Source organism: Bactrocera tryoni, chromosome 2 (assembly GCF_016617805.1).
Source record: "Bactrocera tryoni isolate S06 chromosome 2, CSIRO_BtryS06_freeze2, whole genome shotgun sequence".
Taxonomy (NCBI): domain Eukaryota; kingdom Metazoa; phylum Arthropoda; class Insecta; order Diptera; family Tephritidae; genus Bactrocera; species Bactrocera tryoni.
In genome coordinates this window covers 50,537,279-50,557,614 of record NC_052500.1, presented here as the reverse complement: position 1 = coordinate 50,557,614, position 20,336 = coordinate 50,537,279, and the positions used below count along the sequence as shown (strand labels likewise).

The 20,336-nt window shown below is 37.1% G+C and overlaps 1 protein-coding gene and 1 pseudogene across 1 annotated transcript; both read left to right on the top strand.

Moving 5' to 3' along the window:
* The first annotated feature begins 18,409 nt into the window (after positions 1–18,409).
* Positions 18,410–19,193, top strand: LOC120769332 (52 kDa repressor of the inhibitor of the protein kinase-like). The gene is made up of 2 exons (XM_040096287.1): positions 18,410–18,877; positions 18,937–19,193. Exons 1-2 carry the CDS (start codon positions 18,460–18,462, stop codon positions 19,191–19,193), a joined length of 675 nt encoding a protein of 224 aa, XP_039952221.1. The 5' UTR covers positions 18,410–18,459.
* A 26-nt stretch (positions 19,194–19,219) lies between these two features.
* LOC120769641 lies at positions 19,220–19,968 on the top strand (annotated as a pseudogene).
* The last annotated feature ends 368 nt before the right edge of the window (positions 19,969–20,336 follow it).

Below are 20,336 nucleotides of genomic sequence, written 5' to 3'. Positions count from 1 at the left end.
AGTTTACAGATCGTTTGAAAAATTTATACGAGTATATAATATTATAATTGGTCACTATTTTCTAGTAGTAGTGACTTTAATGAATCTGCCACCTTTTACAGTGGGGTGGAACATCACTATTACAATAACTTTAAAGCGGTTCTCAAAGAAACATTCCGTTGATGTTTTAGCTAATGCTGCAACGAAGAAAATTGGATTGGAATCATTAACGCTTCATATAATAATATTCAAAATTCTACGAAAATATGCGGCGACTAACAGAAGGTTTCAAGACCGGAGCATACTCTTGTAGAACCCCCAGAGGTGATCTAGTAACAGATGCTCAGAGCAACTAAAATTATGGAAGGAACACTTCTCCGTATTGTGTGAAAGATTAAAGCCCACCGTCAACTAACTGATTGGACCTTATCAGTGTGGCCTTAGACCTGGAAATCCACAACAATGGATAAGGCTGCGAAGCAAACGGGTTTGATGGTAAACGAGGGCAAGACGTAATATCTCCTGTCATCAAACAAACAGTCGTCGCACTCGCGACCGTCACTGTTGATAGTCATAACTTCGAAGTTGTAGATAATTTCGTCAATCTTGGATCCATTTACAGCAACAACAATGTCAGCCTCGAAATTGAACAAAAACCAAACTCTATAAGTCACTCATTATTCCCGTTCTGCTATATGGTGCCGTGGCATGGGCGACGACAACATCTGATGAGTCGACGTTACGAGTTCTCGACATAAAGGTCACGGCTGTATGAGATATACGACGACATTGACATAGTTCAGCGAATTAAGAGACAGCGGCTTCGCTGGCTATGTCGTACGTATGGACGAAAACACGCTAGATCTGAAAGTGTTCGACGCAGTACCCGCCGGGGGAAGCAGAGAAAGAGGAGGACTTCCCCTCAGTAGGAAGGACCAGGTGGAGAAGGACCTGGTTTCGTTTGGAATCTCCATTAGGCGCCACCTTGCTATAACCGCTTAAGCGGGTTTTATGCCAGTAAAGAAGAAGAAGTTTCTTTGGCGTGGCGATTATTTTTAGAGACGGATTTACAAAGAGGAATTTACTTTGATATACCTAGTTTAATTTTCGGTAAATGAAAACCGACAGTGTGCCCTTAAAACTCCCGTAAGATTTCACATTAATTCACTTTTATAGGCGATTTGAAAAGAGTATTTTACATAGTACAAGAGTGTTTTAGTAAACACTGAGTGTTCTTGAATTATGGTTCCATGACAACATAACCGTAAGCATGGAATTTGTTCGTGGATGATGCAGTTGGTTTTCAGAATCAGCGCCAACTTCAAGGCAAATGAGAAAGATCTCAGTATTTGTCATTTAAGCATCGCGGCATCGTCGGTACAACTTTGCTTGAATAAACCACGTTTCGTGTCCTAGCATGTGATTAATCGAAGCGCCATCTGTTGCACAATAGCTGTACATATTAAAACAAAAATATCCTGGGTTTACAAACAAAACGTAAAAAGATTTTTTAGTAATGGTCTCACACAATTTAGCATTATCAATATATGATTCAAAAATAAGATCCAACTGTTCGGAGACGGGGATCAAAGTGTTATTTAAAAACCAAATTTCTAACTCTTTTATCGTGAATCTTAAGAAAATTTAATGACGAAGGACACTCTCTAATAAGAAGGTATACAAATTGAAATTGTTATCCAATATGGCTTCAAATTTGTTGCTATTGTTGTGACTGTAGTTGCATGCGATTGCCGATGTTGACGTCGATATTAACCAGCAGCCGCTTTTATTTTCTCATAACTTTAGCTTTGTTGTCATTTCATTTGTAGAAATTTTACTCTGTTTCTGACACCAGAGTACACTTGAGTACCAATTGTTTATCATTTCTGATTTGAATGGTTTTCTGATGCTGATTCAAGGAAATGCAAACCATAAAACTATTTGGTGGCAATCTACCTTCAAGTTGTGTGGATTTGCTTCCACCGTTGTACACGCATTCTTGTTATGTTTTGAGACAAGGATACGAAAATATGAAAGAATTCAATTCAATATGTATAAATCGTACGATCTTTTAACATTTCCTGCAGTTCGCGCCAATGTTTTTTTTTTTCAACTTGGAGAATATCACCCACCACACATCTTACGACGTTACCTGATCTACTGTGCGTCGTTGATACAACCAATTATAACCAATAGAAGATATCAATCTAACCCTTCGAACTGCGGAGGAATGGTTTCCACGATTCAGAGCGGGTGAAAACGCCACCATGAATAAGCCAGCTAGCTGAAGACCTGTGACGATGAATACTGACCAAATCATGGAAAACATCGAGTTAGACCGGCATATGGCATATCGTGACATCGCCTGGAAGATGGGAGTTAGTCACCAAACCATGATTTGGCGCAAAAAAATCGAAACCTTTTGGACCGAATCAACGCCTGCGATATGCTGCTGAAACGGAACGAACTCGACCCATTTTTGAAGCGTATGGTGACTGGCGACGAAAAATGGATCACATAGGACAATGTCAAAGGCAAACGGTCGTGGTCGAAGTCCGGTGAATCGTCCCAAGCCGGGATTGACGGCCAGTAAGGTTTTGCTGTGTGTTTGGTGAGATTGGAAGGAAATCATCCACTATGAGCTGCTTCCATATGGCCAGACGCTTAATTCTACCATCTACCGCCAACAACTGGACCGCTTGAAGCAGGCGATCGACCAGAAGCCTCCAGAATTGGCCAACAGGAAGGGTGTAGTGTTCCACCTGGACAACGCCATACCACACACTTCGTTGATGACTCGTCAGAAGCTATGGGCGCTCGGATGGGAAGTGATTAACACCTGTTCCTGTCCATGGCGGACGTCCTTGTTGGTGTAAAGTTCAACTCAAAAGAGACTTGTGAAAAGTGGCTGTCCGAGTTCTTCGCAAATAAGGAGGGGGGCTTCTACGAGGGGATTATTATGAAATTGCCGTCTAGAAGGAAACAGATTATCGAACGTTAATAAAATATTGTTTTGGAGGGGAAAAGATACAGTTGAAGCAAAAAGTATGACGAGTTTCCGGATACTGGCCCAAGGAAAGTCAACCATTAGGGATTGGTATGCAAAGTTTAGACGTGCTGAAATGAGCATACGGTGAAAGCAGTAGACGCCCACAAGAAGTTGTTACTGAATAAAACACCAAAAAGGTCCACTAAATAGTTTTGGGGGACCGTAAAGTTTGGAAGCAATGTTTGGAGATGTTCAAGACCTAGTTTTTGTGTCGATAATAAATGAAATGTGACTCCTCCATTTTACTTCCAAGACCAGTTGACAGTCATCCGAGTGAGCTGCACACGAGGAACACTCCTATACTTGGAAAAACGCTAAAGCCGGCTGACAAAATTTATTTAGTATGCGCATTTAATAATGTTTTACCCAGATAATGCACCGTGTCACATAACACTAAAAAATAATATTAAAAATCCATGAATTGTGCTTTGAATTGTTTCTGCATCCACTATAATCTCAAAATCTGGCCACCGACGATTTCTTTCTCAGATTTCAAAAAAAATGCTCGCGAAATTTTTATAGAATGAAGAGGAGATCGTCGACAAGCCTATTTGGGAGAAAAGGTCAAATCGTACTACAAAAATGGTATCGAAAAGTAGGAGGGTCGCTCTAATGTACATACAATTGTATACATAGAGCCCTATCAGAATTTTTTGATCTATTAACCTAATGAAAAGTACTGCTACGTTTTATTTCATTTTGCGTGATCATATGTTATAACTATTCGCGCTGCTTAGATGGCGTAACTTGATTATTGTTTCTCGAAAATGTCGAACTTTCTCCAATAAAAAGTGTCTTTGTGTGTTCTTCTACATTATTTTAATGTAAAGAAACCATCAGCGAAAAGTCGTCGTGTTTTAATAAATGATTATGGTCAGATTCCTCTAGTTCTCTAGCTGAGCGAACGTGCTAAGAGGGTTATCGTGATTTAAAAATGGTGATTTGGAAGAGGAATAATATCTGGGCAGCCAAACAAGTGTGAAGATGAGGAATTGAAAGTTTTACACTATGGAGATTGTTACCAAACATAAGACAAGCTTGCAAATCTTTGGACCATCAAAAACATTTAAAAGTTTGATCCATTACAGCAATGCTAAACTCTCAGCATCATGTTTTAAGACCGTTAGACGTTTTGCCTCACTCACCTTATACGAGTACCCAGATCATGTCCGTTCGGTTTCGGCCGATGTGGAATACTTTCACCGGAACTTGGTTCGCATTAGAACAGGGTATCAAAAGTTGGCTTGAATTATCATTTTCTCACCAAGAAGCGACTCATTTGTCGGAATCGCCGATATCGGAGCACTATAGGTTATAGCTTACATACAAATTGTTCGATCAAAATCAATTCCTTTTTCAACTTTACGAAATTTTACATGTTCTTGGATTGAAAAATATGGTGGACCTTGGGAGAACCCTGTTCATTGGCTGGGATTAATATTAAAAGCCTTAAGAAGTAATCTGAAAGCATTGCGCCGATTTATGCTGATGCTGTTTTGATTTATATCTGGAAGTTTTGGGTATGTTTCGTAACTACATAAGTTACTGCCACGAAAATTTCAGCCATAGTAAGCTACTCTACTCGAAATGTGACAGATGCCATTGTTCTTAACACAGCTGTACTGATGTGTCATTCGTCTTTCATGCCATTTGGAGCAACTCATAAAAATGAGTCGCATTCAATTAAGTGAATAATCAAAAACTGTCAAATATTCATCCGAAGCGAAGATAAATGTGTTTAAGTTTGGTCATGCTAATCAAGTGCTCGCGCAATACGAAATATTACTTGCCTTTCCCAAAGCAAATTATCAAACGACTTCATTACCGACAAATCGCGCCCCTCTAACAAGAAGAAAAAATAAACACCTGAATGATTACGGTCGATTTATTCAGAACGAATTACTTTTTGACACTCATTTTGAGCAGTTTTTTGTTGTTATTGCTTTCTTAATTCGAACCGACAAAGAAGTTTGTCAGTTTTTAATTTAATTTGACATAAAGTAGTGGCAGGCGGATGAACATATACACATACATTTGTGCACACACAAAATAAGTAGAAGATAAATGAATACTTTCCGGTGTTTTCTTTTTTTTTGTTTTTTTTTTTGTTTTTTGAGAAGTAAGGTAGGTTTGCTTGGTTTGTTGAAAAATATGGCAGGAATTAAAATTAAGCGCAGCAAATGTGCCGATCCGAGTAGCGCAACGAATTGAAGATGTTGAATTCCAGTCGATTTGGGGTGACTAAGCAGCACCAAAGGCATGCGCAAACTCTGGCGCACACACATACACAACGCATTAGCTGTTACTTAGTTTGCCGCATTTGCCGGTTCACTGGCAGCGTCACCGGTCGCGCCGGTCAAGTTGAAGTTGCGGTTGTCATCGTCAGGCTGCGTCCATTGGCAGACAATACCCCTCTCCCACCGTCAAATCGTTGGTAAAACTACACAATTTCGCTCCATTCCACCGACCAGCGGGCCAGCCGACAGCGGACGTCGTCTTATAATGAGAAATGAGTTATAATAATCGCACTTAAATTGGATTGTCATGCGGCCTGACAGTAATGGTTGAAAAATGAAAAACTCATTACTACTGACAATCGGTCGGGCATTTGTCGGCTTGCGTATGGACGCAAGCTGGCACATCTAAAGCCCCTTTCTCATTCAACATGTCAGAAGCACGCATTTTGTTGTGCCAGTCAACTCTGCATATTTATATTTTATATATTCTTGCGTTCCTTTTTTTTCTGGTTAACATTTTGTAGTTGATAACTTTTACGGTCAGTCATTCCGACAGTCAAATCACTAGGTAAGACAGTGGCATGCGGGAAAAAATTATTACTTTTTTAAGTCAATTTCATAATCAATTTTAATTAAACTGTAATAATATGTCATTAAGCTGTAGCGGAAGAGTGGCAGCAGCGTGTCGGAAGTTTGAGTGCATTAAGTCAGTCATTTAGCCAGGTCACACAGTGAGCCAATTACTTATATTACATTCACCACGCAGTCGGTCAGTCATTCAGCTGTCTGTCTGTACGTTCAGTGGGCACATGAAAATTGCCTCGCGTTTGTATTGTTGTCTAATGTACATGTATATGAAGTAAGTGTACAAAAAAAAAACAAAACAACACAGGGGAATAGGTTAATGCATATATACTCGTACTACATACATATATGTATGGTATGTAAGGAAGTGTCCATAATGAACAACTATGTAATTGTGTTACAAATCAGGAAAAAAACTAAAACTTTTCATGCCGTAGAGTAATACCGACATATGATATATATATACATATATATATATGTATGAATCTGGGCTAATACAATTCGAGCGAAGCTAATATGGTAACAAGGTAGTTAGTAACATAATATGAACGCTCTTATTAAATAGTTATTTGTGTATTAAACTTAAGTATAATTAAACTCTTTTACTAATGCATAGTAACGCAAATACAATACTTTTATTTGACATAATTTCTTACAGCAAGGTCTCACTATTCTCTTTTACTTTATAGAATTAAAATAATAGTCAATCAATTAATCTAAGTTCAAATAAATTGCCTGGTGAATGGTAATGGAGCAATGAATGGCTAATTGCACTGTTTATTTGGAATATAGGAACTGTGCATACTGCTATTGATAAATGGCTGAATCGTCTGGGGGCTTGTGGGAAAGCAAAAGGTGACAGTATTACATAAAATGAACTTTATTAAAAATGTACTATGGTTTCATTTTTATTACGACCGGAACTTGTAACAGAACTTATGGCAGGCTCATAGGATATAACTAACAGATAGGGTAGATTAAGACGACCAAATCATGCTATTTTACTAGTTATCATAATTATCATACTTCTCCTTTGCGTTATGGTCGAGGAGTCACTATACTGTTTTTTACCAAAACTTCGACAGTTCATTAAGTTCGTGTACATTTTTTCCTGCACCAGACGCCATTTTAATGTCAATCAAATATTTTATTTGATATGTAGGGTCAAAAAGTAACAACGTTTGAATACTACTATGAGCAAAAAATAGTAAGAACTTGTTCATAACACAGGTCCACAAAAAAAAATCGATGAAAGGCTCCTTTGACCAGACATGGTGTATTATATGTATTTTGGGCCGCTGAAACCGAATCTGAAGTCCGTTTCGCTCCATCACGTCAGGATTTTTTCCTAACCTCAAAATACATGTCGGATTTTACTTGACAGAAAAAAATTAAAAAATATTAACGGATTTAGCTTAATTTTGGGATAGAGGGGTTTTGAGGGGTCCCTGATTACGAAAGACAAATTTTCAAAATACAAAATGGCGGATCCAATATGGGCGTCAAAATTCTTGAATTTTCAAAAAATTCTTCAATTTTTATAAAATTTTGTATCAAGGGATTTTCGAGGTCACTGATTTCGAAATTAAAGGTAAGTTTTCAAAATACGAAATGGCGGTCAGGAAAAAAAATTCTTGAATTTTCATTAAACTTTTTACAGAGGGGTTTTTAGGGTCGTGGAGGATTCGTGGAGGATTGGTCAACAAAAAGGCTGATTCGTTTGTATTCATTTATTTAATAGTAGCGAGTTTTTTTAGTTTCAAATGATCTTCGTAGTGCTTTTCTTTTATGTGGATTTGAAGTCTCTCTTTTTAGTGACCAACAGTAGTCTGCTAACATGTGGTCATTCCATACCCCCTGATATCTCTTTTCCATCTCTTGTAAATCCTGGTGGAATCTCTCGACCTGCACTTCACTAAAGTCATCCAAGAAGAATTTCTTATAAATTGAAGAATTTTTTGAAAATTCAAGAATTTTGACGCCCATATTGGATCCGCCGTTTTGTATTTTGAAAATTTGTCTTTAATTTCGTAATCAGGGACCCCTCAAAACCCCTCTATCCCAAAATTAAGCTAAATCCGTTAATATTTTTTAATTTTTTTCTGTCAAGTAAAATCCGACATGTATTTTGAGGTTAGGAAAAAATCCTGACGTGATGGAGCAAAACGGACTTCAGATTCGGTTTCAGCGGCCCAAAATACATATAATACACCATGTTTTGTCAAAGGAACCTTTCATCGATTTTTTTTTGTGGACCTGTGTAATTTTAAAATTTTGAATTTGCTCTTCAAAATCTATGTCGTACGTTACCTCTCAAAGTAACACCAACGTTTTTTCCCATTCTCAAAATAGTTGTTAAAGTCAATTTCCGGAATAGTTTTCAATGCGCGTAGCTATCCATCTTTAATGTCTTCAATTGACTCAAAACGATGGACAAATCACGAAGAATCAACGCAGCATGCGACGGTATATTAAAATGGTGCAAAAACCAAGAGTTGTCGACCCATAATTCCGGTCTCTTTTTATACTCTTGTAACATTTTGATATAGAATATAATAGTTTTGTTCACCTACCGGTTGTCTGAGTTAGATACAAGGATAAACATTGGAACTAAAAAGCAAATTGTAATTAAATTCCCCGGTTAAATGATAATTCAAAAACTTGTATGCAGTTAATTTACAACAGCTGCTTAAGCTGTAATATCGCACAAAGAATTTGTCTCAAACTTTGTATTTCTAACCAAATTTCGTATGCGGAATCGTTGTGAATGTTGGAAGAGGCTTACCTTAATTCAGGTTTATAAATAACTAAAGTCAACGAGTGGTACAAAGCCTACAAAGACGGTCGAGAGATCGTTCAAAACATGCCTCATTCTAGACAAGCTTCAACCTCTTCAACTCATGAAAATATTAAAAAAGTGAAGGATATGGTGTTTGAGAACCGTTAGGCAAATGTTAGAGAGAGAGCAAGAGAGTTCGAAATCTCTCAGGAGTCCATTCGAATGATTTTGGTGGATATTTTGGGTATGAAACGCGTTCTTGCTCGCCTCGTCTCGATAAAACTAGTTTTTATACCCTGAACAGGGTATATTAAGTTTGCCACAAAGTTTGTAACAGCCAGAAGGAAGCGTCGGAGACCCTATAAAGCATATATATAAATGATCAGTATGTCGAGCTGAGTCGATTCAGCCATGTCCGTCTGTCTGTCCGAATGTCTGTAATTATACGAACTAGTCCCTCAGATTTAAGATATCGTTTTAAATTATGCAAACGTCATTTTCTCTTCAAGAAGCTGCTCATTTGTCGGAACTGCCGATATCGGACCACTATAACATATACCTGCCATACAAACTGAACGAACGGAATCAAGTTATTGTATGGAAAACTTTCACATTTGACAATGTATCTTCACGAAATTTGGTACAGATTATTCCCTAAGACAACAATGTAATCTCCGAAGAAATTGTTCAGATCGGTTAACTATAGCATATAGCTGCCATACAAACTGAATGATCGGAAGCAAGTTTTTGTATGGAAAACTTTTAAAAAGATATATTCACGGAATTTGGTATAGATTATTTTCTAAGACAACAATGTAATCTCCGAAGAAAATGTTCAGATCGGATTACTATAGCATATAGCTGCCATACAAACTGAATGATCGTAATCAAGGCTTGTATGGAAAACTTTCGCATTTGACGTGGTATCTTCTCGAAATTTGGGATGGATTACTGCTTAAGGTAATAATATAATCTCCAAAAAAATAGTTCAGAACGAATTACTATAGCATATAGCTTCCATACAAACTGAACACATAGTTACTAAGAGAAATGCACCAGTGAAGGGTATTTAGCTTCGGTGCAACCGAAGTTAACGTTTTTTCTTGTTTTTTAATAAGAGTGCTGTAAACGTATGGAAAGTGTTTCGAGAACTGGCAAAATCATTGCCATAAATGTATTACATCTGGTGGAGATTACTTTAAAGGTGACAAAATAAATATTAATAATTTCCGGTGCTTTTTCTCACAATGTATTATATAAATTATCACGATGACGAGACGAGTTGAACTCCGTGTGACTGTCTGTACGTCGATGCAAGCGATAACTTAAGCAAAACATGAGATGTCTTAAGGAAACTGGAATACGTGCTCCTTGGCAATAAAGAGAGAAGTTCGTAGATGGGAATCATTATTGATAAAAATATAGGAAATCACATAAAACGGGTCAGTTAGGCAAACAAGCTTTATTTTTCTAGGCTTTCGCTTGGATTTATATGCTATATAAATACTGTATACGCTATACTGTATCGCGTAATCTCACAAATATATACTTAAATTGCTATGATTTAGTATCAAATTAAGACGAAATCACTGGGGATTGGCTTGATATAGTTTCGTAATGACTTATTAAAAATTTGACTGAAACCACCAATAAAGCGCAAATTGAAATTTTGTCATATGATTTTTCCTTACAGTGGGTTATTAAAGTAGTAGCGAAGATGTGAAAGCAAATTGTTGGACCTTAGACATCATAAGTTGGTCGGTTTTAGTTTCGTTCTAGCCGTTATAAGGAGTTCCACGCCTACAACTGAATTTAAAATTCAATAAGTCTATTATTTTCAATACTGACAATAAACCATGGCAAAATGAAATCAACTCCTTCCTCGAGCTCGCTGCTTCACTTTATATTTAGGAAATATTTAAATGAAATTAAGTGTAAAAAATAACTTTGACCTTAAGCATATTATGGCTTAGTGTTAAGGCATATTGAAATCTATCCATACGTCCCACAAGCCACGGTATATTCAATGTATAGAATTAAATCCTTAGCTAATTTTATATCCACATACCAGTCGATGTGAGATGTAAGATATCCTAATTGATAACTCAATTTACAGTTTTTCGGACATAATGTGATACAATACTAAACATTTGTGTTATTGGTTATTTTTTCTCCCCAGCACTAATATAACTCATAAGTAAAATTCTAAGCGTTTGCTTGATTTTATAGTACATATTTCGGATGTCAGGCAACCATATTTAAATTGTATCAAAACTGGGAGTAAACGATTTACAAGAGGTTATCTTCAAATGATTCTCCTACTTTGATTATCAATATTGCTGGAGAAACTACTAAATCGAGTCCCTTCTTACATTCTATGCTGTGAACAGAGCGATTTAGCCACGTTCGTCTGTCTATCCGTATATTCATCAGAAATTTTGCAAACGTTCTTTTCTCTTCAAGAAGCTACTTATTTGTCGGAACTGCCGATATCGGACCACTATAACATATAGCTGCCATACAAACTGAACGATCGGAATCAGGTTCATGTGTGGAAAGCTTTCACATTTGACAATGTTTCTTCACAAAAGTTGGCACAGGTTATTTTCAAGGGCAACAATGTAATATCCGAAGAAACTATTCAGATCGGATTACGATAGCATATAGTTGCCATATAAACTAAACGATCGGAAAAAAGTTCTTGTATGGAAAACTTTGGCATTTGAGAAGATATATTCACGAAATTTGGTATTAATTATTTTCTAAGGCAACAATGTAATCTCCGAAAAAATTGTTCAGATCGTATATATATGTAGCTTCCATACAAACTGAACACATAGTTACTAAAAGCAATGCACCTATGAAGGGTATGTTAGCGAAGTTAACGTTTTTTCTTGTTTTTCTTGTTAATAATATAATTTATTATATAATAATATAAATTGGGTCAACATTTTTTAAATAAACTAGAATGAATGAGAATTAAGCATACCTACTAACCATCGTTAAATACTGACACATTTTTTAATTTATTTTTAACGAGGAAAAACATGCATGACCGACAATCTGGTAATGATTTTCCAATTGGCCATATCAAAACCGCAAGCGCAATTACGACACGCTTTCACACGCTTCATAAGAGCGATCACAACAGGCTGATGAGTGGGCATACATAAGTGCATAAAGGTGTCTACATATATATGGTTATACATATGCATGCACATGAAGTGGCTTGGCATTGAAAAAGGCGCCGAAAACAGCAACACAAGGAGCTATCAATCAAATGTCAAAAGCAGACGTGCTGCGATGAAAGCTGCACAGCGCTCAAACAGCGATGGCTTCAGTACAACTAACTACACATTGTGATGTATTTACATGTAACACTCACTGCCTTTCTCAATTTGATTTACGCAAGCTTGTATATGTACAAGCGCTATCTTGAAGCGGCGTATGTTTGGATCACCATTTTGACAGCTTGTTGCGCCAAAACAAACGAGGGGACCACTGGCGACGTCCAACAACCGGCAAATGGGACGCGTCAATTGGAACGCTTTTGCAGACGCCGCCCAAAGCGTCGCCTTGATGTCGATGGCTACAAAACAATATTTTCCCCATTTTGATGGATCTACCTTAATGACCACAAAAAACGGCATTGATATAAGCACCAGAAAAATAAAAACAAAAACAAAAACAAATACGGTAAAGTATTTGTATGCTGTGGAAAAAAATGACAGTAAATAATTATTGATTAAACTGATTGGCCAGTTTGAAGATTGAGTGGATCGGTCATGACTACCACTGACCAAAATGTACAAATAATGCCTAGCGCGAGGTGATTGCAACCGCGCCGGCGACAGCGCACCTATGCGGATGCGCAGTAAGACAAGTAGTGGTGAAACGTCAAGGAGGCGGACTGAAGTGAAGAGGAATATTGAAAAAACGCGCATAATTGTTCGAGTTGTATGCAATGCCGCCGCTGGCACCCTGCTTGCGCCAACTTCTCTCTAAGAACTGCTTAACAGACTAAATGAGTAACACGCTGTCGCTTACTTGCTGCTTGACCAACTGATTACCGCCACCTCTACCCCTGCGCTGAAGCAGTTAATGTGTTGCGGTGGCTTTTGTTTGGCGCGCACTGTTGGCGGCAGCGGTGGCGACTCCAACCGCGCCGCTGTCGAAACAATTTGAACAATGTGACGTCTTCGTTCAACTTAAGGCTATAAATAACGAAATGATTGACAGTGCTGACAGTTTTGATCGATGGCCATCAGTGTGACTTTTGCGCTCTTGAATTTAAACCTTTTGCTTGCATACAAACAGACATTCATATGAACTTTTGCTTTTTTTATTCGCCAACGCAAGCCTCCGTCTCGTCTTCGCACACGTTTCCAATACCAAGTGAGCCTCTACTTGTGAGTGAGTGAAGGATAGATTGTTTTTGTTTTTGCTGCCGAACCGCTCAGCTGGATGTTGCCAAAGTTGGGCGTTCGTGCATGTTTGGTTGCGTCTTACTGCTTGTGCGCCGTTAAACTGCTGACTCGCAATTTTCGTAAACGTAAGCGCGTTCAGTCGAGTCAATCACAAACAAATAACCGACTCACCAGCAAGCAAATAAGCGCGTATTTAGCAAGGTATATAAAACCATTTAAATGGTGGAGGAAGCGTACGCGTCATGTGGTGCGTTTGCCAGCGCCGTTGTGTGTGCCGCCACTGCTGACGCCTCGACAGCGCGATTGACGCGTTAAATTTTTATAAACATTTTTGGTGAAAAGTCAACAAAATCGCAAATGATTAATTGTTTGCGCCATTTTGGGTGGAAAGGCATTAGCGCATGCTCACTTATCAGCTGGCTGCAACTTGTTATGGTCAAGTTGCAATTAAAATGGCATCCAATCAATCAAGGCATACCTGATTTTGGAACGAAGCCACCATTGTGCCACACTGGGTATTTCTAATTTTTTACTGAAACTAAATTTTCTATTATATTCTAAGCTAATAAGTCGCAATAACTCGGAGTTTTCATCTTCCCAATAAACTAATTTTGGAGTTCGCGTAGAGGGTGTTCTAGGCAGGACAATTTATATTGAAATGTTAAATACTATTTAATATGACTCATATATATGTGTGTTATAAGATGTTTTATTGTTCATCAGTCACAAGTATTATACTTTAATACTTGATAAAGCAGATTAAGGTATCGAAAGATACCTTCTTATATTTCCTATAGTCAAAGATGGTTGGCTGTGAAGTTTATCTAGTATAAAGTGAAAATTGAATTAACTGTCATTTCTTTTGAGAATAGAAGAAGCCTGAAGGCTGTACCAGAAATAGAATATTGCGACAGTTTCAATGACTGGGAAAAAATTAACAACATTAAATTTATTTAAGGAATAAAAACAAGTAAGAAACTGTTAAGTTTGGGAGTTGTTGAACCTTGGGTGAAAAAGTTGGATACCTTATATATCTACAAAGGTCAAATAATAATCAAATGCCTTATATACGTATTCTCGCAATGTACAAAAATTAGAGAATTAACATATATAATGGATTTTAATATTTTTAGTATAGGACATGTACACACATGACTGTATTTACACGTGGTCCATTTTTTCACTTTACGGGATGGCCTTCAGTGTCGCCTTCGCTGCGGCTTGAGCGGTCTTTTGAGCTTGGTGAACAGCCAGAAGTCGCACGGCGCCAGATCAGGTGAATACGGTGGTAGCGGAACGATATGGGTTGAGTTTTTGGCGAAATGATCACAAGTTACGAGGGCAGTATGGGATGGTGCATTATCGTGGTGTAAAAACCAAGAATTGTCTTTCCACAATTCCGGCCTTTCTAGGCGGATAGCGTTACGCAAACCACGCATAACGTGCAAATAATATTCCTTGTTGACTCTTTGACCGGCTGGGAGGAATTTATAATGCACAACACCACGATAATCGAAGAAAACAGTCAACACGACCTTGATTTTTGAGCGACTTTGGCGCGTTTTTTTTGGTCTCGGCTCTCTTTTGGCACGATATTCGCTCGATTGATCGGTTGTTTCGGAGTCGTAAGCAGAGATTCAAGTCTCATCGCCAGTTATAATGCGTTTCATGACACCCTGGTAGTCGGAAAGCATCGTTTCACACACTTCAACGCAACGCCTTTTTTCCAAAAAATTCAATGTTTTCGGTACCAGTCGAGATTTGACGCGCTTGAGGCCCAAAACATCCTTCAAAATGGTATTGGCTGAGCCTTTCGATATGCCAACTTCATTAGCAAGGTCTCTAATTTTTAATCGACGGTTTTTCAACACCAAATCTTTGATTTGTTGAACGTGAGCTTCGTCGCTTGAGGTTGATGGCCGCTCTGGACGCTCTTCGTCACTCACTATACCAGTTGTAAACATTTTTTAGACATAGCCTCATCACCAAGGGCTTTCTGCACCATCCTCAACGTATCCGCAGCAGAAAATTGATTCCGTAAACAAAGTTTAATGCAAATTCTTTGCTCAACAAATTTCGACATCGCAAAAAACGAAGAACTCACTTTTAGCAGCTCACAAAACGACACGTATCTCAAACACTAATGAATATTTTGACATGAAATTTGACATAAATGTAACTGACAGTACTACTAACCTAAAAAAAAATAATTCTCCAATTCCTTCGACGCGCGCAGTTTAAATTCAAATGTCACCTTATTTTCTGGGCACAGTATATCGTAATATAACGACAGTGCTAACACCTTTGAAATTTATTGTTTTTGAAGAAAAGCTTTCATCTTTATATGGATAAATTAGTTTAATATTTTCATTTTATAATTTATTAAATTGGTAGTCGAAAAAGTCTTTTCGTATTTCTAATCAAACTCAAACTTCTTTTTTTTATATTCATACTGAACTTTAATCGGCATTGACCGAAACAAATGGTAGTCCGATGCATCAAAACTTCCCAGCCAAGCTCTCATAGTTTCTGCCGAGTCATCAAAGATGTGTGTGGTCTAGCGTTGTCCTGATGGAAGGCAAAGCCCTTGAATGCTTATTTCAATGTCATCAGTTGTTGACAGTAAAATGTAAAATAATCGTTCGACCAGGCTGGAACAGCTCATAGTGGGTGATTCCTTTCCAATGCCACCAAGCACTCAGGATAACCTTTCGAGCCGTCAATCCTGGTTTTGCGACCGTTTGTTGAGCTTCACCACGTTTCGACGATCATCTTTTTCGCACATTATTGTCATTTGATCCACTGTTCATCTGTTCTGTTCGCTTCAGAAATGTTTCGATTTCGTTTCAGCAAAGAATCGTAGATGTTAATTCGATTCATTAAGTTTTTCACAGACAATTCATGTGGTATTCATCACCATTGTGCTTCTTTTTGTAGCCAGCCTTCTTTAAATGGTTCAAAACCGTTTGATGATGATTGTTGAATTCCTTAACGATGTCATGGCTGCTTATTTGACAGTCCTGGCTAATCTTTTCTATAGTTTCATCGACTTTTTCAACCATATGTCGACGAGCGAGGTGCATCTTTCACATCGTTATTTCCAGAATGGAAGTGAGCGAACCATTGTTGTGCTACACGAACTGATACAGCATAGTCTCCGTAAACTTCACAAATTTCATCGGTGGCTTGAGTGGCATTCTTTACTTTTTTATATAAAAATTTCAAATTATAGCGAATTTCTTCATTATTTTCGCTCATTTTTGAATAACTGTAACTTTTTTTAACTTCACCGAATTTTCGGTTTGATGAAGCTTAAAATCTTACCTTTCCTACACCACACGGTTTGACACAATGTGATTGGTAGAACTGGAGACATACGACTGCCACGACATCTATTGAAAAAATACGAAAGGACTTTTTCGACTACCCAGGGGCGAACGCAGGGGGGGGGGTTTGGGGGGTTAAAACCCCCCCCCAAAGTAATTGAATTTTTAAATAATAGAATTTAATTCTACATAGTCATTTGAAAAATTGTAATTTGTTGTTTTCAAAGCAATCTTTCTGCCGACGATGTATGAATATGTAAAATAAATGAATACATTAGTCACTAACAGCGTTGCCGTTTTGATACAATTGTATCTTTTTTGGTACTTTTTTTTCTAAATTTTGTGATTTGATACCTTTTTGTTCACAAACGGCCTATTTTGATACTTTTCTGCTGATAGAATTTAAGTTTTTGAAACTATGAAAATGTTAAACTAAAAACAAAGCTATTGTATCTGGATAGTATTAAAAAGTTGTGGGAATGTAGGCCAATTAAAAAACCCAGAAAAATATAAACTGGACAGAGACATTTCTTTAATTTGCTTCAAAGTAATGAGTTTGCTTTATAACTCTGTGGCTGCTGAACTGGATTTTTTTAGATTTAAGGGGAATTGCGAGTCGAAAGTGCACTTCTTTTGAAAATTAGTTCTGAACTGAAAAGTCACCAATAAGGTTCCTATTATTTTTTTAGAGTTTATTGTTAATCATAATACAGGAAAAATAAAAATTCATTTATTATGACTTTCAGTTTTCGTTCCATGAGCAAACTGTTGTGAAATAAATTTAAATTAAAAAAAATTATGCTATTTGCAAAAAAATACTTGAGTGTCTTAACTAAAATGTCTATATTTTTAATAAAAACGACCAGAAAAAACTGGTCTGAATTAGATACACAACTTTACTTATTATTTGTTTTTCAAATGAAAATTTTTAAAACAACGGTTGTGCTTTTGATACTTTTTGATACTTATTTTGCTTGGCAACGTATACTTAATTTTTTTAGCTCGCGGCAACACTTGTCACTAATGATTAGAGCGTGAATGAGAATAGAACAAATGAATTATGTGGGTACGTGTGTTTTGTTCTTGTGCCGTTTTTGCATTTTCCTTATATTTTGCATTCGTATTAATCATTGTAACTCTTTTGAGCATCAGTAAGCAGAGATGAAAAAGCTCTCTGATTTCTCTCTTAACTGTCGATTCTCCCTCACAAACGAATTTTTTGACTGTTAATGTACCGTTACCGCAGTAGCGTCAATGAAATGTATTTGCTTATTGTACACAATGTGTACTACACAGTAATTGGCGTCATTACAAAGTGGTCGTTGAAGAAAGTACTAAGTTGTAAAAATGAGTGAAAATTCGATTAAAAAATATTTTCAAAGTAGTGTTTTAAAACGCGTAAGTGATTCTCCCGTTATAATTAATGAAGAAAACGCTGCACCTAAGGTCACCCGAGTGGCAGTAAGTGTTTACTTTTATTTTCAATAAAAAAAATATTTCGTTTACCTATGTACAAATATCACGTTAATTTTAGGAGTTTGCAAACGATATCGTTAATTTTTGCAAAAAAATTGACGAAAAGCAGACATATGAGCTTTTAACGAATGTGTGGCAGCCTGATTTATCATTTATTTTTCCGTCGTCTGGTGATCGAAACTTAAAATTTCAGTTGTCGTGGCTGAAGTCTTTTCCATGGCTAGTATATTCGCCTAGACAAGATGGTGCCTACTGTCTATATTGCGTTGCTTTTGTTCGGAAAAACGTTGGAAATGGTAGTCAACAAAAGGCAAATGCTTTTGTTCAAACTGCTTTTAAAACTTGGAAAAAAGCACTTGAGAAATGCAAAGAACATCAGCAGAAGGATTATCACCGCAGAGCAGTGGAAGACGCAGCCAATTTCAAGCTGATTTTTGAAAATAAAAGAAACAATATATTAACAGAAATTGATCATGGCCGCAAAAAGCAACAGCTTGAAAATCGAGCAAAATTACATCCTATAATCCGTGTTTTGCTTATCTGCGGGAGGCAAGGGCTTGCGTTAAGAGGCCATCGTGACGAAGGAAATCTTTCTTTAGAAATGCCTGCTGAAAACGACGGGAACTTCAGGGCTCTTTTGCGTTTAGCAATAGATAGTGGCGACGAAAATTTAAAAAAACATGTTCAAACTGCAGCACGTAATGCTAATTATTTCAGTTGGCGCATCCAAAATGAAATTATTGAAATAGCAGGACAAATAATACAAAAAAAAATTATTAACCGTATTAATAAATCTCAATGCTTTGCAATAATTGCTGATGAAACCACGGATGTTAGTGGCATTGAGCAATTTTCAATTTGTATACGGTATGTTGATCGTTTTGAGAATGAGGAAAAACTGAGAGAGGACTTTTTATGTTTTGTTCCTGTTGAGGATACAACTGGCAGCGGTCTTGCGAATGTGCTAATTGATAAATTAAAAGAACTTAAACTTAGTTTTGCACACATAAGGGGTCAAGGTGAGTTTTCAACTCTTCTATTTTTGGGACAATTAAATTATACTTTTTTCTTTCTAAAGGTTATGACGGAGCGCGGTCGATGAGTGGACATGTCAAAGGTTGTGCTAGTGTCATCCAAAATTTATATCCAGCGGCTCTTTATGTGCACTGTGCTAATCACAGCTTAAATTTAGCCATCGCAACGACTTGCAAAATACCTGCTATAAGAAATTGTATTGGTTCCATGAAAGAGACCGTAAATCTTTTTCGGATGTCAACTAAAGCAGGCACACTGCTCAAAAATCTTATTCTTGAATCCTTTCCAAACTCAAAGTAAGTGAGGTTACTTAAATTCTGCGAAACACGTTGGGTGGAGCATTTAGAATCTCTTTCTTTATTTAACGATTTATTCCCATTGATCTGTACTGCGTTGGAAGAGCTTGATATTGAAAATTTAAGAAGTGATTTATCAAAGCCACATGCTTTGTTGACTGCAATCCAATCACCTCAATTTGTGATTGCTATGGCGATACTAAAGCCAATTTTTGCATTATCAAAACACATAAGCCTATGTTTGCAGCAAATAGATTGTGATTTGAGCAGCTGCGTTGCTTATGCAAATAATTTGTATGCTGAAATTAGTGAAATGCGTAAGGATTCTGAACAATCGTTTAAACTAATTTTTGAATCAGTTAAAACAATAGCCGCAGAATTAGATTTAGAAATCAAAATTCCGCGTTTGGCGAAACGGCAAACTAATCGCGACAATTATGAAGGCGAACCGGAAGAATATTACCGCAGATCAATTTACATACCGTTTTTAGATCATTTTTTGGACCAAATCAATGAACGATTTTTAAAACATCGAGAGCTGCTTTCCAAAATTGAAAACATTTTGCCAAATAAATGAGTAAATCTGGACGTTATTGAGATGCAGGAGACTGTTCGTGTTTTAGAAAAGCAATGGTCCGCTGATGTAGAAGATCCCGATGATTTCGTTGCTGAATTTAGAATGTGGAAAAGGTTAAAAATCTTTTCTTCAGATTATATTCTCTAACTAAAATTTTGATAATATTTTCAGGAACTGGTTAAATCAATCAAAGAGATCCAAAACATTTTTAGACGCGTTGAATTGTTGCGATGCAAAAATTTTCAAAACAGTGCATCGTTTTTTAAAGATTGGAGCAACAATCCCTATATCTGTCGCTTCAAGTGAACGCTCGTTTTCCTCACTTCGCAGGCTTAAAACATATTTAAGAAATAAAACTGGAGAAGCACGCCTGAACGGAATGGCTCTCTTGAATATCCATAGAGATATAGACGTGACGGAGGAAGAGATTTTAAATGTTATGGCCCAAAATAAAAGACGATTAGACTTCAATTTGTGAATAAAATAATGAAACATTGTCTTTTTACCTAAAACCCCCCCCAAATTTTTTTCCTGCGTTCGCCACTGCGACTACCCAATATTATTATCATT

What these genes read in the sequence shown, in the direction of transcription:
- LOC120769332 (XM_040096287.1), top strand. Translation starts at nt 18,460, where the DNA reads ATGCCTGCTGAAAACGACGGGAACTTCAGGGCTCTTTTGCGTTTAGCA. An exon ending in TGCACACATAAGGGGTCAAG is followed by an intron (nt 18,878 to 18,936) that starts GTGAGTTTTCAA and finishes TTCTTTCTAAAG; the next exon opens with GTTATGACGGAGCGCGGTCG.